Source organism: Bufo gargarizans, chromosome 9 (genome assembly GCF_014858855.1).
Source record: "Bufo gargarizans isolate SCDJY-AF-19 chromosome 9, ASM1485885v1, whole genome shotgun sequence".
Taxonomy (NCBI): domain Eukaryota; kingdom Metazoa; phylum Chordata; class Amphibia; order Anura; family Bufonidae; genus Bufo; species Bufo gargarizans.
The window spans coordinates 179,731,319-179,750,408 of NC_058088.1; the positions used below are offsets into that span (position 1 = coordinate 179,731,319).

General features: G+C 46.0%; 1 protein-coding gene across 2 annotated transcripts in view; it reads left to right on the plus strand.

Annotated features, from left to right (window-relative positions):
- Positions 1-15,298, plus strand: part of NUP188 (nucleoporin 188) — a 42,871-nt gene extending 27,573 nt beyond the window's left edge. For both annotated transcript variants that reach the window (XM_044306490.1, XM_044306491.1), the window contains exons 26-44: positions 705-908; positions 1,911-2,080; positions 2,160-2,229; positions 2,307-2,374; positions 3,137-3,329; positions 4,308-4,385; positions 4,480-4,565; positions 6,525-6,670; positions 7,178-7,359; positions 7,474-7,674; positions 7,997-8,089; positions 9,626-9,790; positions 9,857-9,994; positions 10,078-10,152; positions 10,235-10,438; positions 10,515-10,646; positions 14,205-14,278; positions 14,551-14,680; positions 14,766-15,298. In XM_044306490.1, coding sequence (XP_044162425.1) covers positions 705-908; positions 1,911-2,080; positions 2,160-2,229; positions 2,307-2,374; positions 3,137-3,329; positions 4,308-4,385; positions 4,480-4,565; positions 6,525-6,670; positions 7,178-7,359; positions 7,474-7,674; positions 7,997-8,089; positions 9,626-9,790; positions 9,857-9,994; positions 10,078-10,152; positions 10,235-10,438; positions 10,515-10,646; positions 14,205-14,278; positions 14,551-14,680; positions 14,766-14,942 — 2,586 coding nt within the window. In that variant the 3' untranslated portion in view covers positions 14,943-15,298. The remainder of the gene's footprint in view (positions 1-704; positions 909-1,910; positions 2,081-2,159; positions 2,230-2,306; positions 2,375-3,136; positions 3,330-4,307; positions 4,386-4,479; positions 4,566-6,524; positions 6,671-7,177; positions 7,360-7,473; positions 7,675-7,996; positions 8,090-9,625; positions 9,791-9,856; positions 9,995-10,077; positions 10,153-10,234; positions 10,439-10,514; positions 10,647-14,204; positions 14,279-14,550; positions 14,681-14,765) is intronic.
- The last annotated feature ends 3,792 nt before the right edge of the window (positions 15,299-19,090 follow it).

Consider the following 19,090-nt stretch of genomic DNA (forward strand, 5'->3'; position numbering starts at 1 on the left):
TAGAGACTGACAGCCTGGGACATGTTTTATTTCCCCTTAACGATCCCAGATTACTACAGCTGGAGATCCCTCAGGCTAGGGAAAAACGCCCTGGAATGGGGTGGATTTGGAAGGTCCCACTGCCAAACCTACCTTCCCCAGTCCAATAAAATCCAGCCCATGAATTACTAAAGAAAATGGCTTCAGCAACTATGTTTGCTGAAGCCAGCAGCATCCTGGATCTTACTTTCCTCACCCAGTTAAGGAACCTGGGTGAGATATACACCCCTTCCAGAACTTTATTATTATACATGATTTAAAAATATCAGAAAACCTTTTTCACAGAACTACCCAGTCACTTACCACCGGACTACAGCTTTATGACAGCACGGCGGCTCAGTGGTTAGCACTGGTGCCTTACAGCTCTGGGTTCAAATCCGACCAAGGACAACATCTGCATGGAGTTTGTATGTTCTCCCCGTGTTTGCCTGTGTTTCCCCCGGGTAGTCCGGTTTCCTCCCACACTCCAACGACATACTGATAGGGAACTTAGATTGTGATGCTTATGTCTGGAATATATAAATGACTTCATGGGGTCAGTCCACACAGAGAAATGCTATGGCTTCATCAAAGGGCCTCCAGAACTGGTTTGTGACCTGCATTCAACCTCAAATTCTTTTTGGGGCGACTATCAGACCCACCTTAACTGATATTGGTTCCTTTAGGTGGCGCCCATGTCGGTGTATGCCTGTCTGGGAAGTGACGCAGCTGCTATCCGGGATGCTTTTCTCAACCGTCTGCAGTGCAGCATAGAAGACATGCAGATAAAAGTCATGATTCTGGAGTTCCTCACGGTCGCTGTAGAGACCCAGCCGGGGCTCATTGAACTGTTCCTGAATTTGGAGGTGAAGGACACTAATGGAACAAAGGTAAGGAGTGTTTGTAGTGGGGAGCACCCCCATAATACAGCATTGGAATATGTCACAAATTCTTTACCCTCAGATTCCTTATATTATAAATCCTTGAGGAAATGTCTTTGTATGAGATCAGCGGTGCAGAATGGCCTCAGGTTCTGGATTCTGTGCATCACTGATCCATAGTGCAGTCATGTGCATGAGGCCTAAACGTTTTCCCCTGTAGAATAGGTAAATCCAAAAAGTGATGTCATTTTATGGACACGGCAAAAGTAAAACGTAAACTTTCACGTTTATGTTTTATGGCTAAAGTGCATCCTCTAAACCTGTCCTTCTCACACAGCTGCGGTTTGTTACACTGTATCAGCGTAGGTAGGTCGGAGCCATCAGCCTGCATCCAACACAGGTGAAAGATTTTCTCTGCTGCTGACTTTAGCTCACAGAGCATTGCCTACACTGATACATTGCAACAAACCCAGCAGCTGCTGAGACAAGACAGCCACTCAGCCTCTGGATGTAAAACAGAAATATTTTCATTCATTAAGGGTCCATTCACACGTCCGCACCTGTTCCGCAATTTTGCGGAAGGGGTGCAGACCCATTCATTTTCAATGTGGCCGAAATGTGCTGTCCGCATTTGCGGATCCGCATCCACATTTTCGGATCCGCACTTCCGCATCCGTGCTTCCGTTTCCCCCCAAAAAATAGAACATGTCATATTGATGTCTGCAACTGCGAACAAGATTAGGCATTTTTTTTGTTATTATAGTGCCGGCGATGTGCGCTCTGCAAATTCCGGAATGCACGTTGCAAGTGTCCGTGTTTTGCGGATCAACAATTACTGGATCCGTAGAACACTTACGGACGTGTGAATGGATCCTAACAGCAACCAGAGTTCTTAAAAATGTGTCGTAGAAGGTTGCAGAATTCAGACTTGAAGACCAGACAGTCTGTAAAATTTACACCTCGCTTTGACAAAACTTTTCCTGATGCATCTCCTCTACTGTGTGTATATAGGAGTATAGCCTGGGGCAGTGGAGCTGTTTGCAGGTTGTACTGGACCTAATTGACCTCCAGCAGTCTGACCGTTTTTGGTGCACGCCTCAGCTGCACCGCTCCGCCATTTCCTTTCTACATGCCTTATGGCAGGATCGTCGTGACAGTGCAATGACCGTCCTAAGAACCAAGTGAGTTATATGGTTAAGTAGCAGGGTTTGTGGTGGAAGAAGTGTTCTAAAGGTCACGGAGTGTTCCATTTGTCTCTAGGCCCAATTTCTGGGAGAACCTGACAGCTCCTCTCTTTGGGACACTCGTACCCCCCTCTGAGTCTTCAGATGTGAGTGCGTTATAAGACGGTATTGTGTATAGTGATGTGACGAGCCCCAGACTAACCAATCGGCTGTTCTTTTACAGCTGAGTGTACTGGAGACCTGCGCTTTCATCATGAGAATTATCTGCCTGGAGATCTACTACGCGGTTCAGTAAGTCGGCCTGGTGCTGAGGGAGTAGAATATTGATGACCTGCCCTCATGATAGGTTATTGATATCTGATTGGCGGGGGTCTGACTCCTGGCACCGCCACCAATCAGCATATCAAGCCCAGAACCGTACATGATATAGCAACTGTGCTTGGTGTTGCAGTCCAGCTCCATTCACTTGAATGGGACTAAGCAGTGCATAGGCCATTTGACCATTGAACCTGGCTTCACTGGCCTAGGAATAGGTTGCGGCCTCTTAAAACAGCTGACTGGCAGGGGTGCCAGGAGTCGGACCCTCACCAGTCAGATATTGATGGCCTGTCCTGTGGATAGGCAAACAATATTCTACTCCCGAAAAAAAAAAAACTTTAAAAGTGCCGGTCAGCGCTCCTGACATGTCTCCTTTACTACATACTTGTATTCTGCAGCATCTTTTCTCTGCATTGTGCATTTCCTCTGTTATTCCTCCTGACTAAAATAATAGCCGGACATTACCACCCCTTGTCAATGGGGCACATCTCTACACAGTCTGACGTTGTCAGCGCAGCATCAGACTGAATATTGATAAGGTTAATATTAAGACCCTGCTGTCAATATATTTCCAGTAGGAATATTAGTGGAAGAAAATATACTCCAGAATTATTATTTTTTTGGGGGGGGGGAGAAAGTATTTTCTACATGTCAGGAGAGCTGCAGTACAATGACCGTTTTCCTTGCTGCCACTTCTCCTCCTCACTTGCCCCTCTGTCCCTTGTTCTTGTGCAGGGGATCGCTGGACAAGTCTCTGAAGAGCATACTGGGAAAATTCTCCAAGGAGAGACGCTTCACTTACTGGTCAAATTATATGCAGTCACTGGTGCAACGTGTAGTGGAGACGGAAGGCGGCTGCAGTTCATTCACCGAGTACCAGAGGCTGCTGTCGGCCTGGCGCGTGCTGCTCATCATTTCCACCCATTATGTACGTACAGAGATGATGCTCCTCATTTACTAACGCTGTCTAAAAGGAAGACGGTGTAAACCTGGACAGACTTATCACAGTTGCTGGATGATAAACCTGACGCCTCTTTAGTCTGGCTAGTCTAAGCTTACACCACCTATTTGTTGATTTTGTTTACTCCAAGAGATGCCCCCAAAATTCTCTTATGGCACATTTTTGGGTGCACGATGCCACAATGAGTAGCAAAAAGTGCCTGAAAGTGTCTAAAACATGGACTCCAGTTATTTTTAGCAAATTGCCCAGAATTCAGGCACTTTTTGATTAATAACTCTCCTCCAATATGTTCTCATGGGTTAGTCACCAAATACTATTAGATTTGTCTACTTTCTATAGGGGGTTTTCCTATCAGGGCATATGGACATCATGTGGGCATCTGTCAGCAGTTTTATACCTATGACACTGGCTGACCTGTTACATGTACACTTGGCAGCTGAAGGCATCTGTGTTGGTCCCATGTTCACATGTGCCCGCGTTGTTGGGAAATATGATGTTTTAATATATGCAAATGAGCCTCTAGGAGCAACGGGGGCGTTGCCATTACACCTAGAGGCTCTGCTGTCTCTGCAACAGCTGCGCTTTCTGCACTTTGACAGGACCAGGCAGTGTAAATGTCACACCTGGTCCTGTCAAAGTGCAGAAAGAGCAGCTGTTGCAGAGAGAGCAGAGCCTCTAGGTGTAACGGCAACGCCCCCGTTGCTCCTAGAGGCTCATTTGCATATATTAAAACATCATATTTCCCAGCAATGCGGACACATATGAACATGGGGCCAACACAGACTCCTTCAGCTGCCAAGTTCACATCTAACAGGTCAGCCAGTGTCATAGGCACAAAACTGCTGACAGATGCCCTTCAGTTTTTTATGTTGTGAGAGCACTACCGTGTATATTTTATGCTGTGACTTTTACCTTTGCTGATTTTGTGATTGCTTCCCATGACAGGCAGATGTGATGCACTTGACAGACATGAAAGTAAAGCAGGCGCTATTCCAGGACATCTTGTCAGGAACAGAAATCTTGGTAACTATCTTGCTGGCACCTTGTCGTACAGGACATTGTGGGCTGAGTCAGTATGTGACATTGATCTGACTGTAAATGACACACATCTCTGTAGTTCCAGGTCCCCAGCTCGGCTCCTTGTCTGCAGCTTGGCTTCATGCACTGCACGTTGATGATGATTTTACTGCGACGATGGAAGAAGTAAGTCTGCCCTCAGAGTTCTGATTTCTCATATCCAGAGTTAAGCTACTGTCACATCTGCAGCAGACTGTTCACGCTGGAATAAATAGAGGGTGGCTGCTCATGTGTGGTGCACCCTCCAGGACTTTGCGGGCACAGTTCTAAGTATAAGTGTGGGTCCCAGAGGTATGCCCCCCAATGTCTAAGATGGGACAACCCCTTTAAAGGGGTCCTTTGGGATTTACATATTGACGAACTACCTAAGCATAAGTCATCAATATCAGATAGGTGGGGTCTAACTCCCGGGACCTCTGCAGCGCTCTGAGTGCTTATGCCTCTTCCTGGGCCATGTGATGTCATATTCATCGGTCACATGGCCTAGGCAGGGGAAGCTCACTCCCATTCAAGTGACTGGGGCTGAGCCGCAATACCAAACTCAGCCGCCATACAATGTACGGCGCGGTGTTTGGTGAGCTGCGAGGAGGCCACGGCATTGCGACCTCCTCAAAACAGTTGATCGGCAGGGGTGCCAGGAGTTGGATCTCTGCCAATCTCATATTGATGACATTTCCCTGAGGGTAGACCATCAATATCAAATATTAATCCCTCCACTACCCTATTGAGTGCATCTTATAGTGCAAAAAATTGTCATCTAATTGCCCCTTTAATACCTTGAGGGGGCACAGTTGCATCTAGTAGCCTAAAAGGGTTTTCCAGGACTTTAATACTTATGAGGGATCAGGCAGTTGGGCCCCTTTCACACGGGCAAGTATTCTGCGCAGGTGCAATGCGTGAGTTGGACCCATTCGTTTCTATGGGGCTGTGCACATGAACAGTGATTTTCACTCATCACTTGTGTGTTGCGTGAAAATCGCGACATGTTCTATATTCTGTGTTTTTCACGCAACGCAGGCCCCATAGACGTGAATGGGGCTGAGTGAAAATTGCAAGCAAGTGTGGATGTGGTGCGATTTTTCACGCATGGTTGCTAGGAGACGATCGGGCTGGGGACCCGATCTGTATTATTTTCCCTTATAACACGGTTATAAGGGAAAATAATAGCATTCTGACTACAGAATGCAAAGTAAAATAGCGCTGGAAGGGGTTGAACAATAAATAAATAATGAACTCACCGAGTCCACTTGATCGCGTAGTTGCGGATCTCTGTCTTCTTCTGTAATGTTGAGCTGCTGGCTAAGGACCTGTGGTGACGTCACATCACATGGTGATGAACCACGTGATTAGACCATGTGATGAGCACAGTGACGTCACCACAGGTCTTTTGCCAGGTTCTGAAGATAGAACAGAGACCGGCATCTATGGAGCAGGTAAGTTACCTCTTTTTTTTTTTTTTTTTTTTTTTTCAACCCCTCCATCCCTAATTTACTATGCATTCTGTATTAAGAATGCTATTATTTTCCCTTATAACCATGTTTATAAGGGAAAATAATAAAATCTACACAACCCCGAACCCAAACCTGAACTTCAGTGATGAAGTCCGGGTTTGGGTCTGGGTACCAAACATGGCGATTTTTCTCACGCGCGTGCAAAACGCATTAAAACGCTTTGCACTCGCGCTGAAAAATCGTGCATTTTACCGCAACGCACCCGCATCTTATCGGGCCCTCACACGCCACGCTCGTGTGAAAGAGGCCTTAGATTTCAACATGGCCAGTTCCTTCTGCCAGAGGTCACTGACAATGGAGAATTCAACCTGTTGAGAACACATGCACATTCGAAGGAGCAAAGGCTGCACGTGTATGGGGATTTTATCTGACCGCTTTCCTAGATGTGTGGCCAGCTTTACATTTAATGGAGCAGTATACCGCTATCCTCATGCATAAGGAACACCTCCTCGTCACATGTCAGAAGTTTCACATTTCCTAGTATTATTCCATCTGTTTTGGAGATTCCCAGTATCTGAATAGCAGCGTCTCTGTCGTGATTATTGAGTTTGACAGGATTTTGTGTTGCTGACAGTGAGCTCAACTCACCGGAGGACATTCTCAAATCTCTGGCGAGAATCCTAGAGGGCGTCCTGCAGGCCGAGAAACAGCAGATGGAGAAGGCGAAAGCCCGAATCTTCTCAGCCCTGATCTGTGTGTTAGAAATGAAACCGATGAAAGGTAAGAAAAAATAATCTAAATCAAAAAAAGAAATGATGATGTATCGCTAGGATTTGCCATTATTGGTGGGGTTCCTCCAAATGCAGTACTTCAAATGGGTGTTGTTCTCCTAAACCTTACAACATTGGGACTCTAATTCCCCATAGAAGCCAAGAGAACAGTGTCCTCAAGCTGCACGTGGCCTCTTCATCTGTGGGTTACAGAAAGCCGGGCACAGCTTGTAGCCATCTGTGTTGAGGGTTGGGTTACCCTTTAAACTCTGCTCCTCGCTGGGTGACTGAAAGTGGATCTGTCAGGTTTCCTTTTGTCCCTATACAAGGACCACATAGAATACAACATGTCAACCCTCACTTCAAGCTAATGGGGCTGAGCTGCAGTACCAGACACGGCCCACAGAGAAGTGGGGCGCTGTTTTGGGAGTATGTTTGCTTCTGCTCTTTTAAACTTTGCAGTTTGGATTAAGAGAATTTTAAAATATATTAAAAAATAATAATAATTTCCGTGCAGCCAGCAATATTCCTCAGTACCAGCAGCTGGTCCTCAGTGTGTGCGAGAATCTGCAGGACGAGGTGATGTCGCTCATAGACGAAACACGTCATGGACTGACAACTGGAGATGGTGCAGAGGACAAGGACAGCATGGACACTGATGACATGCCCAGAACGAGGCACAAAGACCAACGTGATACGGTGAGAGGCGAAGATGTGTGAAAACTAGTGCAGAGGTGTCGCCCATAGAGACTCCAGTGCTAGTGCATTGCTCCTAGAATTGCCCTATTCAGTCTTCATTTTGCCTTTGTGAAGGTTTGCGTGCTGGCTTTACACTTGGCAAAAGAGCTGTGCCAGGCCGACGAAGATGGCGACCAGTGGATACAAGTCATCAGGCAGCTACCCGTCCTACCCTTGCTTTTCAGCGCCCTGGAGATCAGCCTCAGGGGCAAGCAGAACCTCCATTTCTGTGAAGCATCTTTCCACCTGTTGTTCACTTTGGCCAAAACACATCAGGTAAGTTAGTTTGGGCCCATCACTGAATCGTTACTGGGCACAGACTGGCATCTTGCCCTCTTTTGCTGTGTAACCTTCTCTGCTATGACTGGCAGGCGCTGAAAGTTCTGCTTGATATGTACCTAGTGTTTTGTATGTAATTTATAAGCTTTCTTCCTCCTACATGACTGTGTGCATGCCGCCATTATGTGGCCTGGAGGAGTTCTAGCCATGTGAATGCAGCATAGCCATTCACTAGGCATAGAAGACAGCGGCATAAGAGTCAAGCGGAACAGATACAATACTCAATCATGGCTGACATATCTTTTGTTTTTATCTGCAGGGTGCTGCAGCCATAGCAGGTGCTGGCATCACTCAGAGTATGTGCCTGCCTCTGCTGAGTGTCTACCAGCTGAGTACCAATGGTGCGAGCACGGTAAGGGATGCATGTTTCTGCCAATGATGTAATGTCGTAACATACTGTTCACAGCATATACGATAGCTTTACCTGGCACTATCGTTTAGTTATCTTTCCCATTGCTCTTCCTTTATTAAGCCTTAGGGTCCATTCACACGTCCGCAATTTCGTTCCGCGTTTTGCGGAACGGAATTGCGGACCCATTCATTTCTATGGGGCAGCACGATGTGCTACCTGGATCTGGAATTTCGGATCCGCAATTCCGTTCCTGAGAAAAATAGAACATGTCCTATTCTTGTCCGCAATTGCGGACAAGTTTAGGCATCTTCTATTAAGTGCCGGCAATGGCCGTGTCTTGTGGATCCACAAAACACACACGGACGTGTGAATGGACCCTTAAGGACAGAGCGATTTTATTTTATTTAATTTTTTTATATTTACATTTTTTACTCCTTGCCTTCCAGGATCCATAACTTTATTTTTCCTTTCCCATAGCCATATGAGGGCTTGTTGTTGTTTTTTATTTTTTTTCATCACAGGTTTTACTTTCTAATGGCATAATTTAATATTGCCTAAATGTAGTGGGAAGCTGGAAATAAAAATTCCAAATAGTATGAAATGGGGGGGGGGGGGGGGGGGGAATTCAATTCAATTCAATCATAGTTTTATGGATTAAAATTTTTGCTGACCTGCTACCTGTACGATTACAGTCACTATAGTTTTCTTGTGTTTTAATACCTAAAAAGTTAAAACTTTAAGTCTGCAGGGCTGTGTGGGGCTCATTTTTTGCAGGGCAATCTGTAGTATTCAACAAGTGTCTATCTTTTTGATCTCTTTTTATGCATTTTTTTTTTTGTAGCGGTGAAGTGATAAAAAAAAGTGAATCTGCGATCTTGATATATTTCTGTTACAGCGTTCACCGTAGGGGATGAAATAAGTTTATAATTTAATAGTTTTGATGATTTTTATTTTTTTTATGGTTTATTTTTATTATGGGGAACGGAGAGTGATTTTAGAATTTTATATTAAAAAAAAAAAAAATGTTTTTTTTTTTTTTTTTACTTTTCCTCCCTCCCACTTATATTAAGTCCCCTTAGGGGCCTTGACCATGTGATTGTTTGATCGCTTGTCCCATAGACTGCATTGAATTACCATTGCAACCTTTGGGACATTCAATACTTTCCTATGCATAGGAACTATCACTGTGGTAGCCTCAGATCCTTCAGAGGGACCAAGGAAACCACAGGGAAGGAACAGCTCCCCTGATTGCACAGCGCTCCCAGGGAAAACAGCTTCTCGGCATCCAGGGGTTAAGTGTTTGCTATCAGCGTTATCGCCGATCGCAGGCATTAGCCCCAAGTGTCTGCTGTGTGAAACAGCAGAAACCCGGTGGCCATTTTTTAAGTGCAGGCATCTGATGTCTTGAAGGGGCTTAATGAAGCACTTATTGTATCCCCTGGGGACATGCCAGAAGTATGGGAACACTCCTTTGAGCAAATCACTGTATTTTAGCTTTGATAGAAAAAGTGATTTGTTTTAATGTACCCACCTTAGGTCCAGCCGCCACTGTCCTCCCGTAAAGCTGTTGATGCTCCTTCTTGGCCGGGCGTCTACCGACTGACTGTATCTCTTATGGAAAGGCTGCTAAAGACACTTAGATACAACTTCCTTACAGACGCCTTAGACTTTGTAGGTGTCCACCAGGAGAGGATATTACAGGTAAGACCGGTCACTGTTGTGTGTGCGTGTAGATGACGGTGTAGTGACTGCTGTCTGCTCCCCCAGTGCCTGAGCGCAGTGCGCACCGTGCAGAGTTTATCCTGCCTGGAAGAGGCAGATCACACAGTCGGCTTCTTGCTGCAACTCTCCAACTTCACCAAAGAATGGCATTTCCATCTTCCGCAGTTAATGAAGGACATTCAGGTAAGACATGGAACGTCATGACCAGCATCCCTTCCTACAGAAGCTGGATTTCTAGTAACTTGCCCTCTCGTCTCTTCACACAGGTCAGTTTATGTTACCTGTGCCAATCCTGCACCTCTCTGCTGTACAGCCGTAAGATGCTGCAACATTACTTACAGGTGAGGGCCATCATAACTTCACCCACTAATCTTCTTGAAGGTGTATTCATATTGGTAATCATCTTTCTGGAACATTCTTCAGATAAAAAGCGGAGAAGCTGTGACACAGGGTTCAACCTCTCGTGGTCAGCGCACTCCCCAAACCCCATCCAAGCAGTCAAAGCCAGAAAGTGAGGCCCTGGAGCTGAAAGCTCTGCGCTCTGTCCAACGCAGTCTACTAAAGATCCTCAGCAAGACGCTAGCTGCCTTGAGGGCCTTCACACCAGATCTCTGTCAGATACTTCAGGTTTGTAGCTGAACTTGCACAAAGTGAGCATCATGGTTGGCCACATGGGAATTCACGCAGTCTTTGTCCTTCTCAGCCTCTGGACCTGGCACAGTATGATCTGCTGTTGGCCCTGAACTTCAGCACGCCAGCATTTGATGCAGACGTTGTACCATCATTTGGCACTTTCCTGGCGACTGTAAATGTGATGCTCAACATGCTTGGAGAGGTGAGAGTCCGAATATTACCCACAGTCTAAGTACCAAGGTTTCCTGGGTGCTTTATATTTGCCTACAAGCTTAAAGTCTATGGACACCTTTTGGGGGCAATTCTTTCTTTTATGATTGCATTTTTATTCTTTTTTGCTTAAAAGTCATTTTTTCAATTGGTCTTCATTAAAAGATATTCAGCAGCTTTGTTATAAAGGGTTAACCTCTGCCTAGCTGTGAGAATCCTTCTTTCCCTTTGCCATCTAATAACAATTATCTATAAATTACTAATGGCTCGAAACACTTATTTAAACTACATTCTTATCAGTAAGAGAAGATAAGAATGAGAGTTTATAAGTAAAGTTAAGAGAATCCGAACCCGGACATTTTCACTGAAGTTCGGGTGATTTTAATATTTTCTGTTATAATGGAAAATAATAGCATTCTTATAACAGAATGCTAAATAAAATGTCTATTGAGGGGTTAAAAAACTAAAAAATCACCTCATCCACTTGATTGCGCAGCCGGTATCTTCTTTCCTTCAGGACCTGCGGTGATGTCACCGCAGGTCCAGCTGAATGTAGATAGAAGGTCCGTCTATCTTCATTCAGCAGGACCTGCGGTGACGTTACCGCGCTCACCACGTGGTGGTTCTTTTACCCCTCAATAGACATTTTATTTAGCATTATTTATTAAGAATGCTATTTTCTGTTATAACGGACAATAATAAAGTGACGTATGGGGCCCGGGTTCGGGGTGAAGTTCCACGGGTTCGCTCAACCCTATTTATAAGATCACATAAAAGGAGCCTTCCGCTGAGCTGCCTGACGGAAAACATGAAAAACATAGAGCCTGCTTCTAGAGAATCTCAAGGCTGTACAGAGAAAGGGGCTCAAATTTATTTGAATAAAGACCAATTGAAAAAAGGATTTTTAGCTCCAAATGTGTACAATGCAATAATTAAAAACAATTGCCCCTAAGGTGTACATAGCCTTTAAAGCGAACCTGTCTGGCGATTTCTGCTGTGGTATCTATTAGGGGTGGGCGATATGGCCTAAAATCTATATTGTGATATAATTTTAAGCATGTGCGATATATTGTTTTCTATATTTGGGGGGGCGTGTTTAAACTTTTTTTTTTTTTTTACTTTTTATTTAATAACTATTAGCCTCCTTAAGGGCTAGAACCCTTGTCATATTCACCCTAATAGAGCTCTATTAGGGTGAATAGGACTTTACACTCTCCCTGCTGCCCTGTGCTTTGTGCACACAACAGCAGGGAGCTGAGTCCCCTCCCCTAAACGGTGCCATTCACAGATCCCCCCTCCCCTAAACGGTGCCATCCACAGATCCCCCCCCCCCCCTCCCCTAAACGGTGCCATCCACAAATCCCCCTCCCCTAAACGGTGCCATCCACAAATCCCCCTCCCCTAAACGGTGCCATCCACAAATCCCCCCCCCCCCTCCCCTAAACGGTGCCATCCACAAATCCCCCCCCCCCTCCCCTAAACGGTGCCATCCACAAATCCCCCCCCCCCTCCCCTAAACGGTGCCATCCACAAATCCCCCCTCCCCCCTCCCCTAAACGGTGCCATCCACAGATCCCCTCCCCCCTCCCCTAAACTGTGCCATCCACAGATCCCCCCTCTCCCCTAAACTGTGCCATCCACAGATCCCCCCCCTCCCCTAAACGGTGCCATCCACAGATTCTCCCCCCCCCCCCCCCCCCCGACCCTCACAGGAATACATTTATAAACTAATCAGTAACTTTAACTTTATTCATTGGTGATCTCTTTACTGTTTACTGTATACCTTACTCTGTCTCAGCTCCGGTAACAGTTACAGCAGGCAGTGCGGGCGGGCGGTGCTCACTCACGTCACGCGCCTGCGCCGCCTAGTGGGAGGAGCAGGCGCGTGACGTCAGTGAGTGAGCGCCGCCCGCACTGCCTGCTGTTACCGGAGCTAAGACAGAGTAAGGTATACAGTAAAGAGATCACCAATTAATAAAGTTAAAGTTACTGATTAGTTTTTAAATGTTCTACTGTGAGCGGCGTGGCCCTGTATATTCTAACCCCCAGGCAAGCGTCCCTGTCACCATGGGAACGCCTGGGGGTAGAATATACCATCGGATTTGAGTGTTCACGAGCTCACTGAGATCGTGAAAACTCAATGATTTACGGTCAGGCCCTCCCCTCCTCCTCTGTTCTCATTGGTGGTCAGCGGCAGCCGCGCACAGTGGGGAGGGAGGGACTCCCTCCTTCTCCACTGTGTCGGCTCAGGAGAACATGGTGTGCACAGAGAGCGCGATCATATTGCGGTCCGGCGATATGCTCAAAATCCATATCGTGGCACAAATTTATATTGCATATCGCCTATATCGCCCACCCCTAGTATCTATCACCTCTGACATATAGGTTTTATGATTTGCTGCAGGATTTCAGGATAAAAAGCAACGTAAAACCTGGCAAGACTGCTAGGAGAGACAGTGTGTCCTAATTATCCCGCCCATACACATTGACGGCTCTCGCTGTATGGGTGTGCAAAGAAGGCTGTCCATCACTTTGTGTAGGCGGAGTGAGAAGGACTCTCATCGTCTCTTCTAAGGCTGGTTTCACACGAGTGAGTTGCACGCTGTGGACTTGCAGCGTGAGTATCGGACAGCTCCCATCCTGAACTTCCAGCACTGCCGGGGTCGCATAGCATTATATTGATTTGTGATGTGATTATGTAACCCTTACAGTTCTGGAATGTATTGTATAACACAGACCTAATGCTGTCAGTGTTATCCAATACATTCCAGACCTCTAAGAGTTACATAGCATCATAAATCAGTATAATGCTATGCGACCCTGGCAGTGCTGGAACTTTAGGACGGGAGCTGTTTGATACTCGCGCAGCGGGTCCAGAACGTGCAACTCGCTTGTGTGAAACCAGCCTAAGAGTCCGGTCAGGATTGACTCTGCTTTTTACCCAGAAATCCTGCAGTAAATAATATACACTTTTATATATCGCACACTCCGCTTCCTCTTCATATCCTGCTCTCAGATAGGGAGCGGAAATCACCTGACTGGTTCACTTTAAGAAAGCTTGACATGTCACATGTTTTAATTGCTGGGGTCTGGATGCTGATACCGGAGACAATTGCTAAAACAAAGGGCCTCCTTCCCTGCTGTCTGCCATGCGTGGTCGGTACTGGCCATCTCTAACCTGTTTCTCATTGCCACTTGTAGCATCCAGATGGGTTATTCCAGGATTTGTGTTATGGAGGACCTATCCTGAGGGTAGGTCATCAATATCTGATCATGAGGGGTCTGAAACTCAGCTGTTCCATCCCTTTTGTAGTGGACGGAGCTGGTTACTGCAGTGCTGCTCTCATTCACCTGCTCCGTCCACAATGGACAGGGCTGAGTAGTTCCCAAAATTGGAGCTACTGCAGAATGGCTGATCGGGGAAGGGAGGAAGTGCGGGGTGTCGGACTCCAGTGATCAGATGTTGATGGCCTGTCATGAGGATAGACCATCTATATAAATAAAGCCTCCACTTCACTTCTGAGACTGTTTTATCTTCTTTATATGACAGATGGATAAGAAGAAAGATCCACCATTTCCATCTGCAGCTCCTGCAAGTCCTTCAGAGGAAAACAAGAACCTCAGGTAAGTGAAACGAAAAGTATATGCGCTCTGTCCAGACCCCGTGGGGGAGTTTTATCAGAACCGAAAAGTGGAGGAGTTTCTATTGTAATCTCCCCAGTGATCATCATTTCTGAGTTCTACTAAATGCACAACCCCCTGGACCCTAGAGCTGGGAGACTGGAGACCTGGGTTCTTGGATGGACCCGTATCCACATAGAAGGGGAGGCTGAAAAGCTACAAACCTGTGACACAGGAACACCCAGTTTAGTATCTCTGTAATCTTTGCTTCACAGGCCGCTGCTGCTGTTCATCATTGAGAACTGCTTCTACCTGTCCATCTCCCAAGCGGTACGCTATCTGCGGGACCCGGCTGTGCACCCCCGGGACAAGCAGCGCATGAAGCAGGAGCTTGGCTCTGAACTGGTATGAAGCCCGACCTGTGCCCACTTTTTGTGTACACACATATAATACTGCCAGATAACAATCTGCGTCTTGTATCTTCCTTCAGAGCACCCTTCTCTCCAGTCTGAATCGTTACACTCGGCGAGGGGTCCCGTCTTCTCCTGCTGTGGGTGTCCTGCCCTCGCCTCAACTGAAAGCAGGCTTTTCTGGCAAGGCAGCCCCCGAGGCACAGGAGCCCATCATCCAGCTGGTGCAAGCCTTTATAAGGCACGTACAAAGATAGGATTACTCAGAACTTTATGACAAGGTGGCGACTTGGTGTGTACATAAAAGCCACGATCGGCGGCCATAATAAACATTCTTAAAGGTACACTGCGTCAATGAAGCAACTGTATAAATACCAGCCATTGCCAGTAACTATGGAGGAACCCAGGGATCCTGGTAAGAACAAGGCCAGTCATGCTGCTACATCTACATCACTTAGCCCCCGTTGCTGCCGTGACTCCGTTAACACGCATGCAGCTTGATTCCAATTGCCTGTGTGCGCCACGTTTCCTTTTTTGTACTGTTACTTTATTATTTCCGCCTTGTATTTTTCTGACATTTGTATTTATACCGAGAGTAAAAGCCATTTCCAGACCCGTGTGAAACAGACCAGTCGTGTCCACCACCGTGCAGGAATGATCGAATTTATTAATATCTAATCAAACACATACAGGAAAATGCAGACAAGCAATAAATAACACTCAGGAATCAAATCAATGAAGCCGGATGATGGGCGCAGTTGTTAGAAACCAGGAAGCGGTCCGAGTGTACATTAGAAATAATTCTCTTTAAGTAAAGCATGCAGATCCCGAGTCTCCTGAGAGCAACATATCTTTTTTATACATATATATATGAAAAGCCGCAATGTCGTATAATGTATAAATAGGCTACAAATCTTACATTCATAGAAGATTATCTAAACGGTATGGCTGCACAGTCGGTAAAAGGACATTGTATACTTAAAGGTAATTAATTCTAATGTCTTTCCAATACTGCTATTCTGTAGGGCGTGTTCTGTCTTCAGACAGTCGGTGTACGGCTGTGTGACTGTACAGTGGAGTCAGCCAGAAAGCAGTGCCTGGGACTGTCGCCATCGCTGCACCACATTTACTCTGCAGGGTGGAGTTCTTCTTTATAGTAGATTGGTCAGGAAGACTTTGAGCATGGGAGGTATATAGCTTTCTATTACTTGATTTGCTGCTGCCAGAGAGCGCCTGCAAATCCTCCTCCCCAGACAGTGACTGACAGCTCTTCTATGAATTTATATACAGGAAGCGCTCTCAAACATTGGGGGGAGCAGGACTCGCAGGGTGTATAACTTTTTGCATGAAAATACGGAATCGCATCAATCAAAACTATATAGTCCAAACTCGGCATCTCCTCTCTAGATGCCGCACCATGGTAGGTGACCTGACAGCCACTTTAAGGCCTCTTTCACACGGGCGTCATGTTTTTGGGCCGGATAAGATGCGGGTGCGTTGCGGGAAAATGTGTTTGGTTCCCAAACCACAGAAGTTCGGGTTTGGGTTCGGTGTTGTGTAGATTTTATTATTTTCCGTTATAACATGGTTATAAGGGAAAATAATAGCATTCTGAATACAGAATGCATAGTAAAATAGCGCTGGAGGGGTTAAAAAATAAAATAATAATTTAACTCCACTTGTTCACGCAGCCCAGCTTCTCTTCTGTCGTCTTCTTTGAGGAATAGGACCTTTGATGACGTCACTGCGCTTATCACATGGTCCATCACATGATCTTTTACCATGGTGATGGATCATGTGACGGACCATGTGATGAGCGTAGTGACGTCACCACAGGTCCTTTTCCTGTGCACAGCAAAGAAGAAGAAAGAAGACGAGCCGGGCTGCGCGAGCAAGTGGATTAAGGCGAGTTAAATTATTATTTTTTTAACCCCTCCAGTCCTATTGTACTATGCATTCTGTATTAAGAATGCTATTATTTTCCCTTATAACCATGTTATAAGGGAAAAATATAATAATCGGTTACCCATCCCAATCGTCTCCTAGCAACCGTGCGTGAAAATCGCACCGCATCCGCACTTGCTTGCGATTTTCACGCAACCCCATTCACTTCTATGGGGCCTGCGTTGCGTGAAAAAAAAAAAACACTATAGAACATGCTGCGATTTTCACGCAACGCACAAGTGATGCGTGAAAATCACTGCTCGTGCACAGCCCCATAGAAGTGAATGGGTCCGGATTCAGTGCGGGTGCAATGCGTTCACTTCACACATTGCACTTGCGCAGAAATCTCGCCCGTGTGAAAGGGGCCTAAAGGTTATATATATTTTGCAACCAATTTTTTTTTTTTCTAAAATGAAGCAAATTCGCAACGACTCAGTTGAGAAAATTACAATAGTGTATTCAGCCCTATATGTCACGATGGTTATGGACTACAAAGAAACCATAGGTAGAGCTTGGTTTGTGGTCTGTCACCAGTGCGACACATAGGTCTGCATACATGCTGTGGACGCCAATCAGAGAATTTTAATTAGCAGGGATGCTCAACCTCCGGCCCTCCAGCTATTCCAAAACTACAACTCCCAGCATGCCTGGACAGTCTACAGCTATTAGGTCATGTTGAGAGTTGTAGTTTTGCAACAGCTGGAGGGCCGCAGGTTGAGCATCCCTGCCATACAGTAATACATTCTCTGAAAAGCAAAGGGCTATAATAAGCAAATCCTGCCTTTTAAAGGGAACCTGTCGCCAGGATTTTGTGCATAGAGCTAAGGACATGGGTTGCTAGACGGCCACTAGCACATCTGCAATACCCAGTCCCCATAGCTCTGTGTGCTTTTATTGTGTAAAAAAAAACCCGATTTGATACATATGCAAATTAACATGAGATGAGTCCTGTATGTGAGAGGAGTCAGTGACAGGACTCGTCTCGGGTTAATTTGCATATGTATCAACTTTTTTTTTTTTACACAATAAAAGCACACAGAGCTATGGGGACTGGATATTGCGGATGTGCTAGCAGCCATCTAGCCACCCATGTCCTCAGCTCTATACACAAAATCCAAGTGCCAGGTTCCCTTTAAAGGGGGTTGTCTAGCAGCATTTACAGTACTTTTTTTATTTTAAAATATATATATTATATAGATAGATAACTCACAGTGGGTTAAAGTGCATCCATCGGCAGGATCAACCCTATTAAATCAGGTGGGTGGAGTGGCCCCTGCTGAGTACAACAATACTTTATGTACTGCTGTTACCGATTTCATTTATATGCAATTAGCTCATGGCAGGCGGGCCCGAGCCCATCAGATCTACACTGGTCCGCACCACCTGGCACTCTTGCATTCCCCTTGCTTGACAGGGCCAGGCATCCCGCACCCGTGCTGTAGTTTCCACTAGAGGTGCATGCACGGAGAACTGTCGCTGAAGCAGATGCTCTGTACATGTGCCTATAGTGTAGCGCAGCAGCCAGTAAAGATCTGGGGCTTAGATTGCACCTAAATAAAACCGCTATATTTTGGTAATGGTGCCACATAAAAAAAAAAGGTATCGTTTTACTTGGCAAGATCAACCCGACCTGGCATCATGCCTGGTTCAATAGCGATAATCCTGCTGACAGATGCTCTAATAAGCCATAATCTCGCTGATCCCCACCACTGCTCCAGGCCCTACTAACATGCCAGGAACGCCCCCGCTCAGCCAGTTACTTGCAGAGGTGGGTCACCAGTACGGCCAGTGCTTGGCTGAGCGACCATTTCCAGCATGTCGAGTCTGGACCAGGACCTGGAGAGCAGCAGCAGGGGATTTGAGAACCCAATGGACAACCTGTTAGTTGCATTCACTCTATGTAGATGACTTCTCTGCTTTAGGTGGAAGAATGCTGCAAACATAAGGGAATGTATATAGGGCCAGCTTGGATAATAATTGTAGGTTACACTGAGGGGTTCACGCAACAGCAGAATGCACCCTAAACCTCCTCTCTGCATAGCGGTGATAGTGATCCTATTACGTGGACACTACCACGTACCCAGCGCTGGCCCCCACAGTGCATTCTTCCACCTGTTGCACTCCACATTGGGTGTTCAGAATTGGGACAGACACCCATTTTAGGTTAAAACAAGATTTCTCGTGCATGGCATTGGGGGACACGGCACTCATGGTTCTCTGTCCCCCAATGCCTACTACGAGAAAAGGATTTTACGGTGAGTACAAAAAAAAAAACAAATTTTCGGGGCAGACCTGAGGGGTAGGAGTGTATGGCAGAGACCATTGAAATCTGTGACTTTAGTGCAAGCAGGATGGGTTCGCCCCCGGCTGCTCCCTCAACAGCAGGATCATTTAATGACACATTGAGCAATGGTGCTTAACCTCTTATATGCTGGAAGCTATTATAAACTGCGGAGGCTGA